The sequence below is a fragment of the Pleurodeles waltl genome, chromosome 4_1 (genome assembly GCF_031143425.1).
Source record: "Pleurodeles waltl isolate 20211129_DDA chromosome 4_1, aPleWal1.hap1.20221129, whole genome shotgun sequence".
NCBI lineage: Eukaryota > Metazoa > Chordata > Amphibia > Caudata > Salamandridae > Pleurodeles > Pleurodeles waltl.
The window spans coordinates 785,420,679-785,442,820 of NC_090442.1; the positions used below are offsets into that span (position 1 = coordinate 785,420,679).

The 22,142-nt window shown below is 40.8% G+C and overlaps 1 protein-coding gene across 1 annotated transcript in view; it reads left to right on the top strand.

Annotated features, from left to right (window-relative positions):
* Positions 1–22,142, top strand: part of LOC138288177 (uncharacterized) — a 190,128-nt gene that overhangs the window by 82,093 nt on the left and 85,893 nt on the right. The window contains exon 3 of the mRNA XM_069229501.1: positions 10,272–12,146. Within this exon, the coding sequence (XP_069085602.1) occupies positions 10,272–12,146 (1,875 nt within the window). The remainder of the gene's footprint in view (positions 1–10,271; positions 12,147–22,142) is intronic.

Consider the following 22,142-nt stretch of genomic DNA (forward strand, 5'->3'; position numbering starts at 1 on the left):
ATTTTAACTGATTTGGTTCTTTCCGCTAGCCTGAATAAAATTAAATAGTTGCCCAAGTATGTATGCAAGATCTCTTTAACTTGGGGACTTGTAGTCATAGCAGATCTGGACAATAGAGCGGTTAGCAATGTTAAAAGGGGGAGCCTTTATGAAATAAAATGCTTCTTTAATAAGATGTAAAACCTTGATTTGAATGTGGTCCTGAGCTAGATGCCCAATTAGCCACTTCAAGGAAAATGTGAGGTGACCTTTGCTTCTTTTCCTTTACCCTTTCCCTTTCCGTTAGAAATGGGTTAATTTAGGAATCCTAGAAAAGTCTGGAAATAATCATAAGTAGGTATTTCACAACTGAAGCCGACACAGGTAAGTGGTTTGTTGTATTTAAAGAAACCTGATAGGGCCAGAGTGATGTTTTATCGAGTGGGAGCAGAAGCTTAGTCCCTGCCCCCTCCCTCACCAGGTGTGTTTTGGCTGGTTGTAACCAATCCATGGGTCATCACTAAAAATCAATCCTGGAAATGTCTGATTGTGGTCTTTACGCCCTTCTCAACTTTCAACACGCTCTACATGTCATCTGTGTACACATAGAAAGAAAAGCCAACCCAGTGACCTATGTGGGATGATGAGCTCATACTCTGGTTAACAAGAAGTGTTTAAAATATAGAGCCCTGAGAAACCCCCATAAATACTTATTCTTTGACCAGTGGCTCCTTTTCCTCCAAGTATCAAGTGAATCTTATACATAGGGGCAGTAAGACCATGCCCACAGCGAAAGCATGGCTGAAGAAACCTGTAAACTGTGACACTAGCGAATGGTATTCTACTCACCAGCCACCTATATCCCGGCCAAAAGACATATGGCAACCGTTGAGAGATTACCTGTTAACTCTTGACACTCATGAACTGAACACATGACCTTGGGGGGTGTCTGGTCCCCTCTACTTGTCAGGTTGGATATACATACTTAGCAACAGCTTCTGTAAAAGCTGCCTCACTGTGTTGTTAATCATGAGGATCCCATCTTCCAATTTGTTCAATAATATTGTCATTATACTGCTTGTCGCTTATGGTGACCCTTCAGTTTCTACTCCATCTTTGTATTTATGTTCCTCCTGGAACTAGTGAGTCTGGCTATGTTTTATATAATGTATGTAAAAACAGAAAGGAGGGAGCGAAGAGACTGGATCAGAGTTCAGAAGGGCATGGCTGATTCCAACCTCCTGAATCAGGCCTGCTGCAGATTGCTCACTTACAAGATTGTTCTAATTATTTAACACTTGATGGCTGGTCTCCTGTGGTAGCTACACAACAAAGTGGTTTCCGAACATTTTTGGTTTCTAACCTTGTATTAAGTGAAGGCTGTGTTTTTTCTAGAGTAAGGAAATTGCACCTACAATGATTTGATGGATTTTTATTTTTATTTTAAAAATATATAAAAAAAAAAAATTGTAAGGTATAACAAGTCAGTGCCCAACATAACTAAAAACACAGAGGAGAAGTCCATCATTGCACCGAATAATAGCCATCCTTTAGTACAGTGAATAGAGGTGACAGTAAAAACATTACAGTAAATTGGTCTACACAATGCCTCAAACAGTTTGGATTAGTGATCCTGGGCTGAAGACATATCGTCAACATTACCATGCATATCTATACGTTAATAATCAATCCAGCTACCCCATACTTTGCGGAACGAACGGGGACAGCCTCTGCTCTTATAGGTAACTCTTTTCGCAGCCATGTATAGGTCTTTGCTTGCTTTTCATTCTGACATTATAGGTGTATCAGGGACTCCCCAGTGTTTGGCCAGATCTTGCTTCGCTATCACTAGTCCCAGGTTACAGAGTATTAGCTTTATCTGTGGGAGGTCTATACCATTTGGTTTCCCTAGAAGCACACATTTTGAAGCATCTGATATGGTCGTCCCTACCACTTTGCCCATTTAAAAAAGTATTTTATGCCAGTATGTGTTCATGATGGGACATGTCCACTGAATATTGAAAAAATCCCAGTGCGGCTCTACGCATCTTACACATCCCCAGGAGGTTTCCTTGCCCATTATGTGCAGCTGAGTTCTGTCATGATAAATCTGGTGTAAAATAATAAAATGGATAAGCCTCAGACTGGACTTGATCGCCACTTCCTTTGAAAACATTAGTGCAGCATGCCAGTCTGTCTTCCAATTCACCCATGTCAGTCACCTACCTGTTTCTAACTTTCAGAAGTGTGTTTGGGTTATTATTGGAAATGGTTTTGTAGACAACAGAAGCAGCTTTTTCGGTTATTTCCTCCATCAGAAGTCTGCCCTCTAGTTGAGAGTAGTCAGGAGGAGCAAAGGGAATATTTTCCGCTCTTTAGGCATGAGTGAGTTTCAAGTGTTTATAGTGTTGTGTTTCACGAAGCTGGAATTCTCTCTGGAGGGTTGAGAAATACATCAGTGTTAACTCTTCAAGTAGGTTTGCCACCTTGGATATGCCCAGATGGTGAAATTGTGTGTGTTCCAGTGCATAGGTGCTGTGGTCTCCATCTAGGTGATTCCATTCATTTATAGTAATCATGTGGGAGGTCCAATAGTAGGCCTTCAGACCTGGGAGTACTATTCCACAATTGTAGGAGTTGCGGTGTTGTGTACAGAGGGGTGTCCTAGATTGCGCATTATTCCACAATAGTTTCTAAAGAATATTGTCTATCTTAACGAATATGTTGTCAGGAATTTTGTAGTAGGTGTTTTGTAGCGCTTATAGGAATTCCAGAAGGGTGATCATTTTTAATAGTGCACCCCTGCCTAGTATCGTAAGGGGGAGCATTATTCAACGGTCTACATCTGACTGGAATTCTGTCAGTACTTTCCTAACATTATAGTCTATGGATTTGCCCTGTTTGAGAATGGCATATATCCCCATATATAGAATCCCTCTCACGCTACCCGTAGTTGCCCAGGGAGGCCTGTCTGATCCTGAGAACCTCCGATGGGGATTAGGACTGATTTACCCCAGTTCAAAATATAGCCGGAGTAAGTTCTGTATCATTCAAAGACATGGAAGACTATTGGAAGCAATATCTCTGGGTGGGCCAAGTACAGGAGAAAATTATCCGCGTATAGGGTTATTGTTTCCCCTCTGAAACCGGGGGACCCATGTACCCAGAATCTTTTGATGTCGGGGTGCAGGCGTACCAAACACGCTAGTGGCTGCAGGATCAAGGTGAACAGGAAGGGAGATAGGAGTCAACCCTGTTGGTACCCCTCCTGATTGGAAACTCTGCTCACAGGATTCTGTTGACTCTTATGGCCGCTACTGTTTTGGTATAGAGTAGGTTAACCGAGGACAAAGACTGCGGACCAAACTCCATACTTTTCGGCGTTTGCGTCATAAAAGGCCAGTGTATAGCATCAAAGGTCTGGCTGGAATATGGAATTCCCATAGCCCAACGCCCAGGAAATATTGTTTTGGGTCAAGGACAACAAGTTTTCATGTTTATTTTGTTTCCCCTGCAGCACAAACTTTTTGGGTGCCACTTTACAGGAATCAGGAAAGCTCACTGTCCGCAATTAAGTCAATATTTGTATCCATATGTTATGTAGTTCAAACTTGTATTTATGTTTCACTAATTCAAGGTCTTCATTATTAGGGTGAGCACTCTAAAGAAACTGTCAGCTCGGACTGCACTAGTGACAGGGACTGCAGTATAAAAATGCATACCCACATATGCAAAGTTTGATAATATGAGGCTGTGTAATGCTCCCAGCATGCTCTATGGTTTGATTAAATATTTGCAGGTGCTTCAGAGCAAGATTGGTGATTCTTAGCTTTCAAAATAAAATGTTCACAAAAAACTACAACTAGGAAAAAAACGTTTTGCCAGAACTGACATTTAGGTACCGTTTTTTGAAGCATCATTAAGTAAAATGTTGATGCATGTGGTGAACAGCGGCGCACCGCAATGCCAGGGACGAGTAGGGACTAACCAAGGAATCGAGGATGAGTGGAAGCATGGCAGTGAAGTAGAAGGGAGCACCCTAACAATGTCGGATATTGGGCCGAGACGCTATCCGTTGGGGCGGGCTGCCTGACCTTAGGGGTAGCCTAGCCAGGCAGGAAGTTAGCAAAGTGATGGGCGAGCCCGAACTCCTATGGTAGTGATGTCCCCGTTCTTTGATCCTCCTCTCAGTGTTAACTCACCCCACTAGCGCACTGTTATACTTAACGTTACTTTAGAATTGAAGGCAATGCTGAATCTTAAACATTAAAAGTGAAATCCTGCTATCCGACAGGGGAAAGCATGCGTAGGGCAATTAAAAGAGAGACTGGATAAAAGAAGCAAAGAGCTCTTACAGAAACTGGTCTCTAACGGTTGCCTTGCATGTGCAATATAATTACCCTTTTGTGGTCACTACAGTTGAATATGACCCATGTCTTGATATGTGTATATTATTGTGTTGTGATATATCAATAAAGCATAAAAGCAAAATGTCAATATAAACAGTTTAAAAAAAAAAAAAAAAAAGTAAAATGTTGATGCATGCTAGTATTCCCAGAAAAATATTCATAATGGAAAGACCAATGTAACCAGTTCCAAAAAGATTATGGGAAACATAAAAAAAAACAAGCATTGGCAAAATTAATAGATCTCACATTGATGATTAGCCTTTTGGTTTTGCCAGTGTATGTCTTGGTTTTTGTAAAACTTTATTGTTGTAGGAGCTGCCGGGGTCTCACAATCATAACAAACATTGTCAAAAAGCAAAAATATTTTTGGTTTCAAAAAGTACACCTTGCTACATTAATTCAGGACACTGAAAAAATCTTCTTTATGTGCCAATATGCTCCTTGTGAAAGAGTAGAATGCTGTCACGCAAAGTGAAGACAGACAATAAATAGAGAGAGAGAGAGAGAAAGAATTTTAATAAAAACAAAAAGTCTTGGATAACTAATTAGGGGTCTAGAAATCACAAAAGTGCACACAGTATGTGTTCTTGCATTAGTGCAGATTTACGCCACTCATAAACTCACATCTATTTACAGAAGTAGGGCAAGAAAACTTACTCCTAGAAAATAATTGTGAATTGCGTTTTAGCATGAGCAAATATACATGCCTAGATTCGCTCATGAGAAAATCTGTTGAGCGTCTACGAGTTCTCTTTCTCCCCAACCACTTTTTCCCAACCCAGGAAGTAGTTTTACTTCTGCCCTTGTCAGGAGTAAATTTCCAACCTTTCTCTGTATTTGAAAAGATTACAGAAGAACTGGTGAAAAGTCCTAACACATGCACGTTATTAGGTTTGCACAGACTCAAAAGGGCATTCCCTTCCTAGAACTATTGCTTACCCCTATCTTTGGCCTCAGGATGTAGATATGCTGAAAGGTGTCAAAATAAAGGAACTGCTAGTATTCAGACACTACGATAGTATCAACCCTGGTATAATCCAAGAGGCTATTATCAGAGCTCTTATATAATGAGATTGCTGCCCTAATGTATTGCCGCACTACATGGCACCAAATGGACAAGTGGATTTTTTTTACAGGACAAGTAGGTTTATGAAGCACCCTGTCCCATGGACAAGTAGATATTTTATATATAGATATTTTATTCTTACATTCCACACTCCTGGTCCTTTTCGGCATCAAGAGAGACAGATATGTGAGGATCGTGTCTCGACTAGACTCCTGCTATCCAGTTATGAAGTCTGCAGATGTTCCCCCTAGTGGACCATTTGGGCATGAAACCATATTGGTCCTTATGGACCATAGAGGAGACAATGCGCTTGAGCTGTGTGGCTAGGATGGTGGCCAGCACTTTACTTTCTATAATGAGCCGAGAGATCGGTCAGTAAGGACCACATTCAGTAGGTAGGCTACCAGTTTTATGAATGACAACTATCGCAACTTTGCATAATCTAGGGGGTGAATCTCTTCCTCTCTGGCTGTTTGTAATAATTTTAATAAGTGGGGAGCTATTATGTTGACTTGTTTTTTTTTTTTAATCCTGCCGGTAGACCATTGGGTCCAATGTTTTCCATCAGTTGAGTTTATAGACTGCTGCCCGTACCGCTGCAAGAGTGAAATCCGCCTCTAATGCCTTGCAGTCTTCGCTAGAGAGAACGTGCAGATCTATTGTATTAAGATATTCTGCTATCTGATTATGATTTGCTAACAGCGTTCCCTGTAAAGGTCTTCATAGAATTTTGCAAATACCGCCACTACTTCACAATCTGTATCAGATGGGATGCCCTCCTATCCTACAGTTTGGTGCACCCACCTAGCCTAGTTTCCCGTCGGCTTAGCCAAGCTTAAAACTTTCCAGCTTTATCGCCCACTTCGTACAGGCGATGCTGTGTGGCAAGCATCTGTTTGCAGGTTTCATCTGAAGCTACAGTTACATTCGCTGCTCGTAGGGCTTCTGTCCATATCAGCATCAAAGGAGTTGGAGAGCACAAATTGATGACTTCCATCCTCTGAAGCCGCTGTTCTAGGTCTTCTAATTCCCTGACGGCCTTTTTATTTTTGTGAGCGATTATATTCTATTTTGGGTTCTATCCCTTATGGCTGCCTTATATGCCTCCCATAATGTTACACTTGAGGCAACTGCACCCTCATTCTCAGAAAAATAGAGTATAGATTCAGTTTGGATCTCCCTCGGGGTATTCCCATCTTGCAGTTCCCGGCATTCAACCTCAATTACTTATTATTTTTGTGGGATTTCTGTCCCATCGATATCCAGAGTGGAGAGTGGTCAGATAGGCCCCTAGCAAGATATTCGCCTCAATGTGTCATTTTCCTCTCCCTGGCCAGCGTGAAAATGTAGTCCAATGTGGAAAATACCCTGTGTGTACCTGGATAGTAAGAGTATCCTCTGTCTCGTGGGTATAGGCGGTGACATAAGTCAGAGAGTCCTAACGTGTTCACAAATGTAGCTAGAGGTGTAGTCCGAGGAACAGTTGGCTTGTCCCAGATCTATCCATAGCCAGGTCCATCACATCATTAAAGTCACCCCCAGTGATATGTAAGGAGGACTCAGTGTCTAACAAACTTCCCACCAGTTTGCGTAGAGTGGGTTGCTGCAGTCGGTGGAGGGGCATAAGTGTTTATCATAGTGACATTGTATTCCCCCCTCCCCGCCCCCCACCCTCCAAAGACCCTCAACTGCGGTATAGGTCCCCTGCAGATCCAACCATGATCTTTGTATTTGAAAAGGGGGGAGATTTTCAGACTAGGTTTGCTACTTCTGTGGATCCTGATGTGAATCCTGCATGTGCTATCATGGTATATGCTTCATGAGCTAAACAATGACATTGGGTACCCCCTACGATGTGTTCTCCTGTAGGACCACATCTGGCTTCAGGTGTCGAATGTAGGCAGTCACCAGGCCCCTTTTTACTTTATTTCCCAATCCGTTTACTTTCCATGTAAGTATAGGAGAATTTCTGAATATCGACTCATTAACATGCATTATGGCTGCTAGGTAATGATCGGAGCCTCCTCATTTTCATTAGATGTACTGCCTTTAAGGTGGATGACCGCTTCCATTGATTCAACTATTTAACAAGCATAATAAACATTATAGACATAGCAACGTATCGTCAGCCATATGTATCCCCCTCAGTGGCACTCTACACCCACACTTACAGTCACTCACAGTCGGTCAGTAGAAGAGGTCAGTCTGCCAGTATATTGCGGGGTCGATGCCTTCCGGGGACACAGGATTAATGTTGGATTTGTGCGGACCCGGCCAGACCTGCGCACTAGCATGTCTAGTCCGCCATCTTGCGGACCACGCCTCCGATTTGTGTAATATTTAGGATGGTCAAAGATATGCTGTTTTGACCAACTTCGAATCCGTCTTTAGTTGGTTCAGGAGATTACAATTATTGTGAACATTTGCCGTTCTCTTAACCCTCTGTATTCTAATTCCACTCGTTAGTAGTCTTCTGACAGTTCCCCTTTTTCTGCAGTATTATATGAAATTCCTCAGCAGGTTACAGAGTTTCCGCTCTATTGCAGGTGATTTTCTTTACTCTCAGAACGTTAATTCGACCTTCAGGAATGAGACAAGCAATATAAAGATTATTTGAACATACCCTCTGGAGAATTAAAAAAAAAATTAACCATGTCAAAAGATATTCGCAAATGCAAGATTCAAATTATTACAGTTTAATATATTATGTAGAACATATATGTAACCCTGCTCCTGTTGTAGAGAAATGGAGTATAAAAAGCAGGATAGATGTCCTAAATGTAGATAAGCAGGGTCTACTTTATTGTGTTTATGGTGGGATTATTGTAGGTATGCTGCAAAACAAGGGATTGAGTGTTCTGTACATCCAGAGCACATCTGCTGGAGCTGATTGCTATAGCCACCAGAATTATAATTTCACACTGTTGATGCTTTTACTGTCAAAAAGGTGTTTGCAGTTGAGAAATGGCTTCATATTGTGGAAGAATGGCCAGATGCTGAGTCAATACTCATCACAAACACCAGAAAACTAAACCTGAGAGATGACTTCACAATAGATGATGATGAGATTTTGTTATCCAGAAAAGAGCCTAGACTTCTTACAATTAAACTAGCACAAAAATTGGTTAAATTAAACTAGTATTAAAACTTTGTTCTACTCCAGATTGTGAAGTTATTTCATATTGTTTCAAATGGTAGTGTTGTTTAATTTTGTAATCTCTGAATAACTGGATTATGCACCTTGGAAGTGTCCCCTTTTTCTGATAAAGAAATGTACTATCTACAAACAAGAATACCATCCGTCTACATACAGAAAGGGAGAATTTAGAGATATGCACATGCTTCAGTACAATGCTGTCTGGATTCAGATCTTTGCAGATATGTTTAAAGAAACTTTTTTCAGGTACTCTTCTTTTACTTCTCTTCCATTTGCCATTGTTCTTGTACTGCGTAGTTTTAGATTACTCAGTCTGAATCTACAAGAGACTGATGCTACAGAAAACTAAGTTGCTTGCAAGATTAATTTTGCACCTTGGAAGCTGTTACAGACTTTTATGCACTATGACCTGTCTTTCCAAGTGGAGCTGAAAGATTGATCCAATGAGCTGTTGATCGCCACAAAGGATTTTCTGTTTCCTGTTCTGCTCATTGAGGCCTTCATAATTTTATTTCAATTTGTTTCATTAAAATAATGTTCCTCATCAAGTCGCTTGTGAATCTAAGCAAGATAGTCTGCTCCAAAACCAGCGTAATATGTAAGTAACATATTTTTATCATTAGGAATTTTAAAAGTTTCCTTGTATTCTTATTTTTGTTAGAGAACACACGCTATCATTTATGTGCCAAGGCCCCATTGAAAGCATAATCTGATTAGTGTCTTTCATGTCCGCAAGAAAATAAGTGAAACACTTGTGTTTTAAATGTTTTAAGCACTTCTCGGAGTGTAACATTTTCTACTTCTGTTTCCATCTCTTGTTTTTTCCTAAACACAACATTGTTTAGTTCATTTGCCAAAAAATTGAGAACCCACTTTGTATCCAAGTGTAGGATATTAGTTGGTCGGTATATTCAATCGGTCTGAGGGCGAAGAGAATTTAGCCCTTGAGACATGGATGGTCGGCAAGCAACATTCTCTCCGCCCTTAGACAGATTGAATATACTGACCAGCTAATATGTGTTCCAAACAAAGAACCTACTCTGATGATGTTTATTAGCCTTGAAAAAGCCCCAGGTAGACCCACCAAAGGGGGCAAAACATGTGTTGGCTCTCTGTTCAAATGTCTACACCCCTTGCTTAAATTCGACACCAATAAATAACTTTGGGCTCTCTGGTTCTCTGCTCAAATGTTCATGAACATTATCTGAAATGAGCACCAATAAATAACCTTGGATTCACCATCCTGACTTAATGGAATATTTCTACATTACAAATTATCACAAATCCGGAATTCTACTCTTGGATACAAAGTGAGTTCTCAATTTTTTGTAATCTCAAGACTTTGATTTGGGGCAAAATTGGTTCATACACCACCTGAGAACCCACGATTGCGCAGGAAAGGGCATGCTGAAGGAAGAGAAATTTGGGACAAAGAACTCCGATTTCTTGTTTACTTCCTTTGCTTGGTATTGTCATCCTGCAGCCTTTACTGTGTTACCAAACCTTTGTTTTACAAACCTTGAGTTGATGGCAGACCTTTCTAATTAATCAACTGTACTTGTTTGCATTTATGTTTTGCCTGTGTTTGCTCTACTGATTTATCATTTGGATAATATGTTTTATGTATGAATTGATGTCTACATCTTCTCTTAACTTGCAGAAATTAAGTGTGATCACCAATATTTGGAAAGTAAACCACAGCACTGTACAAACCCTTGTAAACAAGGCATGGAAAGTGAGTTCCAAAGATATTATGTGAAGCAGGAGGAGCCCAGTAACCACAACAAGGCGTGGGAGCATCAGGACGTTGAACACCAATATTGCGCACAGCCCCTAAGCGAACACAATAGACTCCAGGATGTAGAACACCAGTATTGCGCTGAGTCAGAAACCGAGACCTCTAACCGGCACCATACTGTGGAACACCAGTATTGTGCAGAACCCGAGAGTCAACTTTATAACAAACAGCAGGCTGTGGAACACCAATATTGTGCACAACCAGAACCTGATCCCATTAATAGACCCTTACAGGTGGAACACCAATATTGTGCAGAACCTGAGGTTGAGCCTAGACATAGACATCAAGAAGAACATCAGTATTGTGCTGAAATCGAGGTTGAACCTAGATCCAGAGACCAGGAGGCAGAGCACCAATATTCTTCAGAACCTGAAATTGGTCTCCGAAACCAGGACTTGGAGCACCAATATTTTGCAGACCCTGAAAATGAACTCAATAAAAGACAGCAGGATAGGGAACACCGGTATTGTGCAGAACCTGAACCTGAACCTGAATCCATTAAATGTCACCAGTATTGTGGTGAACCAGGTATTGAATGCACTCCTCATGAAGTAGAACACCATTATTGTGCAAATCCTAATATTGAACTCAACAACAACCAACCAGAGGGGGAATCCCAAGAACATGCAGAGGCTGAATCCAGAACGATTTATGTGGTACGAGAACTTGGGGAATGCCCAAAACAGCACAGTCAGTCCAAGAATGTACACTTGTGCAGAGAATCACAACTACTACTTGAACCCAAGACTGAAAGAAATATAAGTGAGATTGATCTGAGTCAGAAAGAATATGATGAACCAGAGTCTGAAAACAGCAAAAGGGGCATGCAAGGGGATCGAGATGGCTATTCTGAACTCCATATCACCTGTGTAGAGATCAACCCCACAGAAAATGCTAAAAGTGGCACAGAACCCAGAAACACACTTCTACAAAATGTTCAGGAGTATGTACAACCTGAATCCAAGAGTGAAAGTTTTGTTGTGTGTTGTAAAGAAGAAGCAGGCGCTGAACATGGAGGTGATTGTGTGAAGATTTGTCAGGCGTCATGTGTAGAGCCAGAGGATGGACCTAACAGGAGATGTATAGCAGTGTATCATGATGCTTATTCAGAACTAGAGCTTGACAGTAATACTGGAGCTGCAGGGGTTTACCATGAATATATTAAAGAAGAGGTTAATAAAAGTAATGAATGCACAGAGAAGATTCAGGAAAAATACGCTGAACCTAGTTACAGATGTGTGACTAAATATTGTGAAGAACCAGAGGCACATAATGGTGACCACTGTTTGGTTGTGTATCATGGAGAGTTTGCAGAGCGCCAGGTGGAGCCCAGTAACCAGTGTTTAGAGGGAGATCATGAGGAGTATACTTTACAACTAGAACTTCTTGAAGCTGCATCAGAAGTCTCCAAAGATCATCACGTTCCATTATCAGATCAAGAAGAGGCATATGGAAGACTGAATAAGAAGCAAGACAGCCCTGCAGCAAGTAAACCAGGCTTATCCAATGAATGTGAAAACATTATTGACCAATCCACAAGCCCCACTTTACCCCCGAGTACAGCATCCCCAAACAAATCACACACATGTGCTGAGTGTGGGAAGGCTTTCAGTCGAAATTCCAATCTGATTATCCATCGGAGAAGTCACACAGGGGAAAAGCCATTTAAATGTGCTCAATGTGGAAAGAGTTTTGTTAGTTCGTCAAAGCTGATTGCACATGAACGAACACATACAGGTGAGTGTGGCCCAAAGTAGGAATTTCTTTGTGTTTCTTAGGCTGTTTGGTCACCCAGGTCTTCCCCCTATGCCTTGTAGAGGTTAGAATTATTGTTACAGCGTACCACTATCACAAGTAGCCAAAAAAAGAAAGAGATTGCATAACCCGACAATACACAGAACAACTGGTTTTCTAAAAGTACTGTCATAAACTATCCTTCAATTCAGAACCCCTGAACCATAAGATTGAATTCAGCTCAACACTTTGGTTCAGTGCACATAGTTTTGCAAGTTGTGTTGCTTGATAATTCCATCAGTCCGACTGCAGTAGCTGTAGAAATAGTTATGATAATGTTTTTCTGTGGGAACTTATAAACTGTATTCCAGAATAGCACAGAAGCATGCTTTAGTTTTTAGTCCAAATTTTACCTAGTGAACATTCTGGGAGAGTTGGAACAACTCTCAAGTAAGTCAGACTGCTGTTCAAAAATCAAACTTGAACCAAATTATTTAAAATCTTTGAATGCTGCAGGTGCAAATACTCCTCTCTCACACTAGCCGTAGGCTTCTTTTCTTTCATTTGTGATTAGCTGATTTTGAAGTTTGTGGCATCCCATCAGTCAGTTATCAATTGTTGATTCTGGTAGCACTCATTTGAATGAATCATTTATCGAGCGCAACGGTGCAAATTATAGGTACTTGAAATAACTCTAACTATAACTGCTGAATTTCTCTAGTTTTGTGCGAGTAAATTCAGAACCTATCTATAACGTCCCTCTTACATATGTTTTTTAAGTGATATTCTGAGGTTTTTTCAATTCTATTTCCTAACTATAACATCCTTGTAACCTTTGTTTTTTCCAGTGAATTTCAATGTTTTTTTAACGTAAGGTAATTTTAATTATTTACTATATGTTAATCCAACAACCACCGTGCACTACCTTTGGCCGTGCGCAGTGGAAGTTGACTACATGCTCCTGTGGCCATGTCCCTATAAACACCCAACCCTGTGCTGTGCATGGCCGAAGGCAGTGGTTGACAGGCAGTCAACCCCTATAACAAACCAACCCTGCACCACACACAGCCTTGGGTCGTGCGCAGCAGGGGTTGGCTGCAGCAGGCCCTGTGGCCAAGCCCCTATAACCACCCAACCCTGGCCCACGCATGGCCTCTGGCCATGCATAGCAGAGATTGGCCACAGGGTCTGACCTGCGACCAACCCCTATAACCACCCAACCCCACACTGTGCACAGCCTTTGGCCATGTGCAGCGGGGTTGGCTGCATGCCCTGGCCTGTTGCTAGGGTTTGCAACCAACTCCCTGCAGCCACCCACAGAGATTTTTAACTTTAATTAATGATATAGTTACAATCCTATATTTTAGGACAAATTGAAAAGAAAAATGTAATTGTCAAGTAAAAAGAGTGAGGTCACCTTTCAGTATATACTTTATACGTTTGAAGTTGAAAGGGAATTAAATTAGGCAAACGACCAGTGACACACTAAGACTTGAACCCTCAACTTTCAGTGTGAGGATCGGAGACCTTAACCACAATGTGATACGTTTTAACATATATTTGTGTCTTTTACATAGAATATTCGATTTCAGTGTTCAATTTTTCAATTGTTATGCCTCTAGGTCTAAGTGACCCTAACACAATTCCAAACCATATCTATGTATTACACTATATATCATTTCACTTGTTCTGGGACTCATTGCCCTATTCCATAACATGAGTCTGAAGTTTAAATGTCAATATCCTATTGGCTCTGTTTTTTGTTTGCCCCATATCTCAGTCCTTTTGTTCACCTTTCTTTTACTCAGAAGAGAGACCTTTATTCTATTGCAGAGTTATTATTTTTATCAGAGTCCACATTAAAAGATGACTGTATAATTCTCCATCCCTGTTCAATCCATTGGGAGTCTTAGTATAACTAATCGTGATTCCAGGAGCCTGAGTTTCAACTCTCGATCTCCCCCCCTCTCATCCCTGTCAAACCTTGCACTGCCAAAGTATATCATATTTGTCCAATTATTCCCAGTATGTGTCAGTAAGTGCTTTGTCATAGCATAGTTCACATCTTTGTTCTGTACCACTCTGATATGTTCCAGAATCTGTTTTTTAAAGGACATATAGTACTTCCAACATATCTGAGCCCACAATAGTGTTCAATCACAGATACCACATAAGTGGTGTTACATGTGATCCTTTTATTAATAGTTATTTTATTGCCTTTCAAGTCTTTGAACTCTGTAGTATTGACACCTATGTGACACGCTTTGCATTTACCACAACACACACAGCCATTTCCTTGAATGTTTAACCAATTTCTCGTTTTGTTTAATTTGGAAACAACACCTTACCAGGAGATCCTGTAGTGATGGTACCTTTCTGTATGTGCTGTTAGGTCTCTCTCCAAGTCACTTCCCACTGCCTGGATCTTTTTTTATGACATCCCAGTACTTGTTCAAAATGTTCAAGATTAAATGGTTCTCTTTACTATATGTCATCACCATTCTTATACTGGTTTGTTCATCCTTTATTGTGTCTCTTTTATTCGGTGTCTTATTTAGTATTTGAGTTCTTGTTAGAGATCTTGCTTTTTTCTCACCACGTTAAATATCACTATATCTATACTTTCTGTGGATGAATCTTTGTTTTGTTTCAGCAAATTGCGCCTCTATTTCCTGTTCCGTTGAACAATTCCGTTTCATCCTATGGGATGCTTCTTTTTAGTGAATTGGGATGAAAGCTAGATCCATGTAGCATACTGTTTGTCGAAGCTGCTTTTCGATATAGTGTGGTCTGAATCATGTTCTCCTCTATATATACTAGCACATCCAAGAATTGAATACTATCGGTACTCATGTTGCATGTAAATTGTAACCCCACATCATTCTTGTTTAATTTTTCAAAGTATTGCATAAACTCTGTTTCTGTCCCGTTACATATAAGGAACAAATCCTCAATGTAGCGTAACCAAATTACTGCTTTCTCCACATATTCCTCATTATCCTCTCTTCAAGCTATGTGTTTTTCTCACCAACCCATGGGGAGGTTGGCGTAGCTCAGTGAAAAGGAAACTCCCATTGCAGTCCCACATATCTATGAGTACATCTGATGATTGAATAGGAACACATTGTTTCTAATACACAACCCAATCATTTGTATCAACATTTGTGAATGTCTAAGTTCCTTCATGTTTCTCTGTTGCAAGAAGTACGGTACTACTTTCAAGCCTAATTGATGGCTTGATGTATAGAGAGATATTACATGTATGGTTACCAGCTTATATCCTTCTTGCCATCCTGTATCAGCCAGTATCCTAAAAAAGTCAACAGTATCTTTTATGTAGGAGCTGAGAGTGGATACCAAAGGGGCTAAGAAATCCACATATGTTGATACATTCTCGTACAATGAACCACAGCTTGATATTATGGGTCTCCCAGTTTTTTTAAAAAGAGTTTTGTGTATTTTGGGTAGAAAGTATATCGTTGGAATAGTCGGACTGTCATTTCTTAAGAATAGTGTTTCACTATCATTTAATAAGCCTTCACTATGCCATTGCTCAAGGTATCTATTAAGCTCCATAGTTAACTCATTCATGGGATTTGTTTTTAGTTTTGAGTAGTTAGTGCTCACATTAAGTTGACGATGTGCTTCTTCTAGATATTCGTTTTTTTCCATGATCCCTATATTACCTTCCTTGTCTGCCATTTTGATCTCCAAATAAGGGTTGGTCATAAATTCCTTGAGGGCTTGTCTGTCCTGCAAGGTGATGTTCTCCCTCCTGTTTGTATGTTTAATGTTTTCCAATTTCTTTAAAAAATAAATAAAAAAAAACACCCTCACGTAGCTCACAATAACTTTGGGGCATGTACATTGGAATATGGTTCCCAGGATCTTTCTTCAGAACCAAATCCCTTCCATTCAATTAAGAGGTATACCTTTCCTCTCCTTATTTTTGAATCTAGGATCTTATTTACTACAAATTCTTCTGCTGCATCAACCTGTATTGTGGCCAGAGGAAAGTTTTTAGTCTCAACCTAGAAGAGTGTTTTTCAAAAGTGTGGTATGAAAAACTGGATGAATTTTTTAAATACGGGGGTAAATCTATCTTAACAGCCATTGGATTTATCATTTTGTCAACTTTCAAAGGTCCCACAAACCTTGGCTGGAACTTGTGATTACCTTTCAAAAGTAGATGGCAAGTGGATAACCAACCATAGTCTCCTTTTTTAAAAATGGGACCCTCTGCACTCTTTATCAGCCTATGCCTTGTACAGTTCTTTTGACTTTGCTATGTTTTTCTTGGCTACCAAGAATGTATTCTGCAACCCTTTCACCAGTTCCTCAACTGGTGGGACTGATTCATCTTCTTTTCCTAAGAACACATTTAAGGCCAGATGTACGAAAATGCAATTTTGCATTTCTTAAATAGTGACTTCATAGAAATCGCTATTGAAGAAATGGAAAATGCTATGTACAAAGATACTGATTTCCTAATAGCGATTCCTACTAAGTAAGAATCGCTATTAGGAAATTGGTATTAAGAAATCCCATTGTATTTGAGTCAATGGGCCGGTTTTGCATTTCCTAAATGGCAATTTCTTCTTAAGAAATCACATTTATGAAATGTAAAACCAGGGATGGCAATGGGAAAAGCCAAAAATAGGGGTGCACCTGTAGAGTTCACATATGAAAAGGGGAATGTATGTGCTCTATTTCGATTTTTTTTTTTTAAATACACCATGGGGTTTTAAATTTCACCTGGTTACCACTGACTTCAAGTCAGTAGTAATTGCATTTCAAAAATGCCCAAATCATAATTTGGAAATGCATGGTACATCAGAATAGGAAATGCAAGTATGAAATCCCTAATTTCATTTCCTATTCTGAAAATCGCACATTCCAATTCCTACAGGGTAGAAATCGCAAATTGTGATTCATTAATGAGCTTTGTACATTAGAAAAGCCCAGTTTGCATTTTCTATGGCTGGAAATACTGATTCGCACTGTTAAGAAATACAAACAGACTTTGTACATCTGGCCCTTTGTTGCCTATCTGGGTTTAAGCAAAAGGGTGTGAAACGTGCGGAAGAGTGGTCTGCATTATTGCCGTTTCCGCCCATTCTTTCTCCTAGTCACAGAGATAGTCATAAATACGGTTCTAACCACTGATTGACCCTCTCCGTTTGCTCATCTGTTTTAGGATGATAACTGGTGGAGAAACGCGAGTCTGTTCGTAATCTTTTACTGAATGCTCTTCAAAAGTGTGAGATGAATTGAGATCCCCAATCTGAAATAATGACTTTTGGGATTCCATGGGACCTTACAACGTGCTGTGTAAATAACTCTGCCAGTTTTGGTGCCCCAAGGATATTCTTTAATGGAAGGAAATGTGCCATCTTGGTGAATGTGTCTACAAATAACAGATTTGTATTAGAACCTTGACTAGGTGGAAGATCAACAGTGAGATCGATAGTGACGGTGTGCCATGGGTTTGGAGCTGTGGGCAATGGCAGTAGAAGACCCTGAGTGGCAAGTCTCTTTGGTTTCCCTTTTTGGCCACCAAAAATTCCTTTTTACAAATTCAAGAGCAGTAGTTTTCAAACTCTTTAATGCTGTCCCCCAAGAGAGGGAGGGGAACTAATTGGGGACCACTCATAATTTTTCACAATTAGTCTAATAATTTGGCAATGTTTACATTTGTCTAGACTTATTTAAACATTGCAGATAAGTTCTGTTACCTTTTAAAAAATACAACAAATGTTTTTCTGCTTAAAACAAAGCACTGTTATCTGCATAATGTTTCTTTTGACCTGGGCCTTGGGCCCGCACTGGGATCACTTGAGGCCCCTTTATGGGCACCCATCCCCCAGTTTGAAGACCCCTGTTTTAGAGTTTTTTGGATTTGGTGTGACCTACTAATTGGTCATCATGACAAGCTTGAAGAGCTGTGTCTTTAGGTTTGATGGTGGGCTAATATAATGCTTCCTTATGATAAGGTAAACATCCTCAATTCTTTTTCAGGAGCTTCAGTTGTCTAGGTCAACATTTTTCCCTCAGTTAATGCTTCTTGAATTCCTGCCTTAAAATCTGAGTACTGGGTTGCCAAAACACATTTTTCACTTGAAATTATTAGCATCTTTTCCGGATGCACATCTGAAAATTTTGTATCAATTCATGGTAGAACGTCTGCTTTGCCATTAGCTACTCCTGGATGATACATGATTACAAAATCAAATCCACAAAGTATAAGGATCAACCTAACTGTCTTGCTGTCAGTGTTTGGGCTGATTACAGGAACTTCAAATTCCGACAATCTGTATAAAAAGTGACTTTATGCTGTGCCCCCAATAAATAGTGTCTCCATTCTAAGAAGGCCTCTTTCACTGCCATTGAGTAATTTATTTCTGACAGGGTTAACTTCTGTGAATGAAAGATACTGGGTGTAGTTGCCCCAGTGCTTTTTGTGATGCTGAGAAATAATTCCTCCAATTGCTGCATCTAAAGCATCTACCTTGACGTTGAATGGTTCTTCTTGATTCGGTGTGATAAAATCGACGCAGAAGTGAAGGATTCTTTAAAAAATCTGAAAGTTCAATCTCCTTCTACAGTCCATTCAAATTTGTCTCCTTTCTCTAAAAGGTGGGTGATGAGACTGACCTTTGGTAAAAGTTTGCAAATTTGATGAAGCTTTTGCTCTCTTTTACACTACTCAGAGGTGTCCAATATCGAACCGCTTTCACCTCGGCTGGATCCTTAATTACTCTCCTTGGAGGTACCACAAATCGTAAACACTCCTACCTGCTCCACATAAAAATCATCCTTCTCAAGTTTTACATAAAGGTTATTTTTTAACTGTTTCTCAATGATAGCTTTAACATGCAAAACAGTGTTGCCGAGACCATATAGCATTACTTGGTATTCAAATAATCCGTTATCACGTCTGAAAGGCTGTCTCCCACTCATCTCCCTGTGCCACTCCTATAAGATGGCACACTCCTTTTATGTCTAATTTTGAGTATATTTTAGCACCTTTCACTTGATCAAAGAGCTCTGATATCAATGTCAATGGATACTGATTTAAAAAAAAAATTCTTTTTTTTTTTTTTTACTGTGAATTGATTTATTTCTCGATAATACACATTCAAAGCTCAACATTCATCTGTGGAATAAAGACAGAGGTGAAAAGACAGGGGTTTGGGAGGGGCATATAAATCCACTGGCTAAATACTGATCCAGGTACTCTTAAATATTGATTCTCAGATTTTGTCAGCATGTATATTCTGCTGCAAGGTAACACTGCCCCGGCTCCAATTCGATTTTACAATCGGATGTGGGGTAAGCCATTTAGCCTCCTTTTTTGTCAAATATTGTAGCCAAGATGTCATATTTCCTAGGAATTTCTTCTGTTATTAGGGTGCAAATTGTAGGATGAGGCGATGCCAAGTTGACTGTTGGAGATGCTCCAGGCCACTACGGTTTTTCATGGAAGCAATTTTCTTTACAATAAGGCAAATCCATAACAAATGTTCTTTTGCTCCAGTTGATTCTTTTTTTATTTTTATTTTAATTATTTTTATTTGTATAAACAGCTGCTCATCAAATAACACTTAACACCAAGACACTTTCAGAATATGATTCTTGGTCCTTATAGAAAAACATTAGTTATCATTACATCATCAAGGTAGAATCCCAATTAGAATGTAGTCGGTCCCAACCCTCTACAACGCACAAACTGTGATTCCCCCCTCAACAACCATGTGATAGAGTTGCGTTTGAGCCCAACTAGTCACCCTTCCCTTCCCGGACTCCCTTACATGTCTCTAAATTCTTGCCATTTGGACCAGATTTTGTCATTTTTCCAGGGGCAGCCACGGCTTAGATAGACCACCTGCTCTGTGTGTGGGCACCAATCTAGGTTGTTTCCCAGACCTGAAACTCTGGCTGTCTGACCACCCCCCATGCTCTTGCTATATCTTTTTTGTCCACACCAGCGGCCAGCACCAGCCACAATCTTTGGTGGAGTGGCCAACCTTCTCCCCCAGACACATGGAGTAATAGCCATCTGGCCTCCAAAAGGATGGTGAGGTCTGTTACCTGGGCCATAATGCGAACCATTTGCCTCCAGAAATATTGTGTGACTTGGCAGCTCCATAAGATATGAAAAAACAAGCCCACCATTCCACACCCCCATTACATATATCCGACTCGCTGTGGTCCATAAAGTGCCAAAGAGATTGGGAGTAATAGGATCTGTGAAGGATTCCAAATTGTATTAAAGTAAATCTAGCACGGATTGCCACCTCCCTAAGGCTCAGAAAGGCTTCCTGCCAGCCCTCCTACTCTATCGCACCCAGGTCACCTACCCACGTTTCACGGAGAGACTGCCAAGGGTCTGGGGAGTTAGTCATAAGTTTTTTGTTCTTTTTTAATCGGTCAGGAAGACTTCCTTCTGCTGCTTTGGTTTCTTGTAATAACTGGTCCTCCAAAGAATATAACTCTGGGTGCTGGTCGCCCACCAGTACATGCTTCCTGAGCGTATGACCCAACTGGAGGTACTGAAAACTAACAAACGCCCCCATCCCATATTCCCTCTGCAATTCTTCAAAAGAGATCGGTGCCCCAGTTCTCCAAATGTCTCCCAGATAGTCAATAGCTATTAGACCCCATTTATAGAATCCCTTTAAATTACGGAGTTAACTGAGTTTGCCGCTAGTCCAGAGGGGAGTTGCATTCATTAACTTACCCTCCCATCTCAAGAATTTGATGTTCTTCCTCCATTCTTTCACCGTTGCCTGAGTATGGAACAGAAGCTGGGCCTCCCGCCTCTTAGCATAGAGCACGGAAAGGTGCCCTCCATCACGCAGTGCCGCCTGGTCCATCCTATAGACAGGTTCCTGCCTGTCAGCAAATATCCATTCATTAATTGGGACCAACTGAGCCGCCCAGTAATATGCTTAGATGTCCGGAAACACTAGACACTCACTAAACACACCTCTTACTCAGCAATATATGGGGGCTGGCCCTGTCCCACAAAAGAGTACGCAATTAACTATTAACCTGAGCAAAGAAGGACGGTGATACCTTAAGTGGTGTGTTCTGAAGCACATATAGGAGGCGGGGGAGGGACATCATTGTGAAGAAGGTGGCTCGACCCATCAGGGAGAGCGGGAGCTTCCTCCAGTGTAAAACATTTTTGCGGAGACAATCTAACTGTGGATATAGGTTTTGCTTGAGGAATTCCTCCGGAGTCCTTGTTACTTACATTCTCGAATAAGGGAATCCCTCCTCAGCTACCTGAGCCACACATCACACCGGCAGAACCAGTTTGCTGCCTGCTAAAGGGTAAATTCTGGATTTCCCCCAGTTTATTTGATATCCAGAATATACTCCAACTAGCTGGAAGATATGAGTGCCCATAGTAGGTGGCAAAGGCCTCTGCAGTGGTGTTCCCTGTGGTATCTCGCCCGCCTGTCTTGTCACTTATCTCAGCCACCCAGTTTCTGCACCTGTCCCTTTTTTTTCAACCAGGCCAGCAGCTTGTTCGCTTATTCCTCTACTTTATATAAGCATCTCTGCATGGCCAAGGCGTGCATACTTGCCTTATTGTCTGCTAGATCTCTCAGCTCCTGTTGCTGAAGCAACAGGTTATGACACTGGCGTGATCCACCGAGCCCCCTGTCTGTGTTTCCCACTCCAGTTTAAGAATCTCATTCTCAGTCACTTCACTAAAGCCGCCGCTCCTTTTTGAAACCCTACCAGTGCCTGAGCTTGCCCTCTAATGACCAACTTAAAGGCCTCCCGGTGTACCCCCACCAAAGTCACAGTTCCCAGGTTGTCATAGAAATATCTCTAAGCTCCCTCCCATATCTTTTCCGAAAAGCCTTTCTCCTTTAGGTACTAGGGGTCTATTCTGGGCTTTAGTCCAGCGTCTGTAGCTGTACCTAACAGTGTGGCCACCACCGGTGAGTGATCCGATATACCTCGTTCCAGATGTGTTACCTC